The sequence below is a fragment of the Eimeria mitis genome, genomic scaffold (assembly GCF_000499745.2).
Source record: "Eimeria mitis Houghton genomic scaffold, Emh_scaff5081, whole genome shotgun sequence".
Taxonomy (NCBI): Eukaryota; Apicomplexa; class Conoidasida; order Eucoccidiorida; family Eimeriidae; genus Eimeria; species Eimeria mitis.
In genome coordinates, this window is record NW_024015473.1 from 1 (window position 1) to 2,901 (window position 2,901).

General features: G+C 42.4%; 1 protein-coding gene across 1 annotated transcript; it reads left to right on the forward strand.

Moving 5' to 3' along the window:
- Positions 1-1,306: 1,306 nt before the first annotated feature.
- Positions 1,307-2,272, forward strand: EMH_0079700 (uncharacterized protein; the record flags this gene model as incomplete). Its single annotated transcript, XM_038022777.1, has 3 exons — positions 1,307-1,712; positions 1,878-1,998; positions 2,239-2,272. 3 exons carry the CDS (start codon positions 1,307-1,309, stop codon positions 2,270-2,272), a joined length of 561 nt encoding a protein of 186 aa, XP_037878631.1.
- Positions 2,273-2,901: the final 629 nt, after the last annotated feature.

The window sequence follows — 2,901 nt, forward strand, 5'->3', positions numbered from 1 at the left end:
TTTTTTTTTTGTTTTAGTTTATTTTATTGGGTTTTGTTGTTTTGTATGGATTGTAAATAAGAAAGAATATATACACTTGGATTGGGGTTCTTCGGGGTGGTGTTTTCTTTGTTTTGTTGGGGGGGGAGAGAGAGGTAAGAGAGGTTAAATATTTTATTATAAAAAAAGAAAAAAAAAAGAAAAAGAAAATAAAAAAGAAAGAAAGAAAAAGAAAGAAAGAAAAAGAAAGAAAAAAGAAAGAAAGAGAGAAAGAAAGAGGTATTCAAACAACAGACAAAAGAAACACGAGAGGAAAAGGGTTTATAACAAAACCCTAAACCCTAAACCCTAAACCCTAAACCCTAAACCCTAAACCCTAAAAGGTTTGAATACAGAACACAAAAGAAACAAAGAAAACACCCCCTACACTAGAACGCAAAACCCTGAACCCTAAATCATCAACGAAAGAGATTAAACCCTAAACCCTAAACCCTAAACCCTAAACCCTAAACCCTAAACCCTCAAATATCATAAACATACAAAACAAACAAACATAAATGACGATAAAACACAAAACAAAAAAAGCTTCCTCCTGCAACAGACGCTGGGGCTGCAAACCCAAGCCCCTAAACCCTAAACCCTAAACCCTAAACCCTAAACCCTAAACCCTAAACCCTAGAAAATTAGATCGAAAGTATAAAACTTTTTTCATATTTTTATTATTTATTTTTAAATATTTTCAACTGATGAAACCCTAAACCCTAAACCCTAAACCCTAAACCCTAAACCCTAAACCCTAAACCCTAAGCTCTCCCAATCTACGCATTACCCATCCAGCCCCCCAACCCTAAACCCTAAACCCTAAACTAGGGTTTAGGGTTTAGACCCTAAACCCTAAACCCTAACGACATTCACCTATGCTCTTTGTGTACCAACCTCTCCAAGCGACTCTCCTAAACCCTAAACCCTAAACCCTAAACCCTAAACCCTAAACCCTAAACCCTAAACCCTATACAGAAACCTCTCCTCAGGCAAAAGGCAAGGGTTAGTAATTTCAGTTATTTCATTCTTCTTAAGCTGCAGCAGCAACAGCAGCAGCAGCAACAACAGCTGCAGCAGCAGCAGCAACGGCAGCAACAACAACACCAACAGCAGCAGCAACGGCACAGCAGCAGCAGCAGCAGCAATAGCCGCAGCAGGAGCAGCAGCAACAGCAACTGTAGTAGCCCCAACAGCAGCATCAGCAGCAGCAGCAGCAGCAGCAGCAACAGCAGCAGCAGCAGCAGCAGCAGCAGCAACAGCAGCAGCAGCAGCAGCAGCAGCAACGATGGAGAAGCTAAAGAGAAAGCGCCCGAAGGCAGAGGATAACGATGACGCCGAGCCGCAGCAGCAGCAGCAGCAGCAGAAGCAGCAGCAGCAGCAGCAGCAGCAGCAGCAGCAGCAGCAGCAGAGGAAGAGAGACAAAGCATCAAAGATGGAGAGACAAGCAGCAGCAGCAAGACAGCGTGCTGCTGCTCTCTCAGAAAAAAAAATAAATGAATTGCAACAAACCCTAATTGGTGGTTTAGGGTTTGGGGGGGAGCAGCAGCAGCAGCTAGATGAAGAACAAGAAACCCTAAACCCTCAGCAGCAAGACCACACACAGCAGCAGCAGCAGCAGCAGCAGCAGCAGCAGCAGCAGCAAAAGAAAGTCAAGCGGCAGCAGCAGCAATCGCTCTCAGATTTCTCCTCCAGTACGGCTCAAACCCTAAACCCTAAACCCTAAACCCTAAACCCTTTTTTGTGTTTCTAAACCATCGACTCAACATATCATGGCTTCTGTGTGGGCTGAGGGGGGCTAGGGGGTTGAGGGTTTAGGGTTTAGGGTTTAGGGTTTAGGGTTTGTGAGGGTTTTTCAGGCATCGCTGCGTTGCTCGAGGCCGAGGAGAGTATAAATATAAATAAACTAAAAGAAAAAGAAAACAAAGAAAACAAAGAAGATAGAGAAAAAGCAATCAAAAAAGAACTCCTAGCCGTAGGGTTTAGGGTTTAGGGTTTAGGGTTTAGGGTTTAGGGTTTAGAGGGGTGAATAGATAGATGCTGAAATAAGGGTTTAGAGAAAAAAATTAGGGTTTGGATTGAGCCTAAACCCTAAACCCTAAACCCTAAACCCTATCCCCCCCATTACAATGGAATGAGGGTTTTTTAGGGTTTATATAAACCGCAAACCCTAAATTAGGGTTTAGGGTTTAGGGTTTAGGGTTTAGGGTTTGTGTACAGGAGAAAAAAAGAAAAAGAAACAGCTATCATATAACCCCATCACAAATGAATGAAGATAAAGAAACCCTTCTTAGAAAACTCGCTACCAAAGGCAGTAAACCCTAAACCCTAAACCCTAAACCCTAAACCCTAAACCCTAGTTCTAAACCCTAAACCCTAGTTCTAAACCCTAAACGCTAAAACCCTAAACCCTAAACTAAACCCTAAACCCTAAACCCTAATTCTAAACCCTAAACACCGGTAACAGCAGCAAACGGCTATCACAAATGTTGCAGTCTATCTTGCCCCTCTAAACCCTAAACCCTAAACCCTAAACCCTTCGGCGAGGAGTTCTTTCTTAGTTGCTCTCTCTTTATCTTCTTTTTTGTTTTCTTTATTTAGGGTTTAGGGTTTAGGGTTTATACGGGGTGTCTAGGCACCTCTCCTCCTCCTGAATAAATTAGGGTTTAGGGTTTACGTGGGGTGTGCATCCACATATATATAAATAAGGGTTTAGGGCTTACGTGGGCTGTGTATCTAAGTATAAATAAATTAGGGTTTAGGGTTTAGGGTTTAGGGTTTAGGGTTTATGTGGGGTGTATGTGCAGCTGTGCGTTTTTTGAATGTGTTGATGAACGCCCGCCGCGAGGGAGTAGAGAATAAAAAAGAAAAAAAAATAAAAAA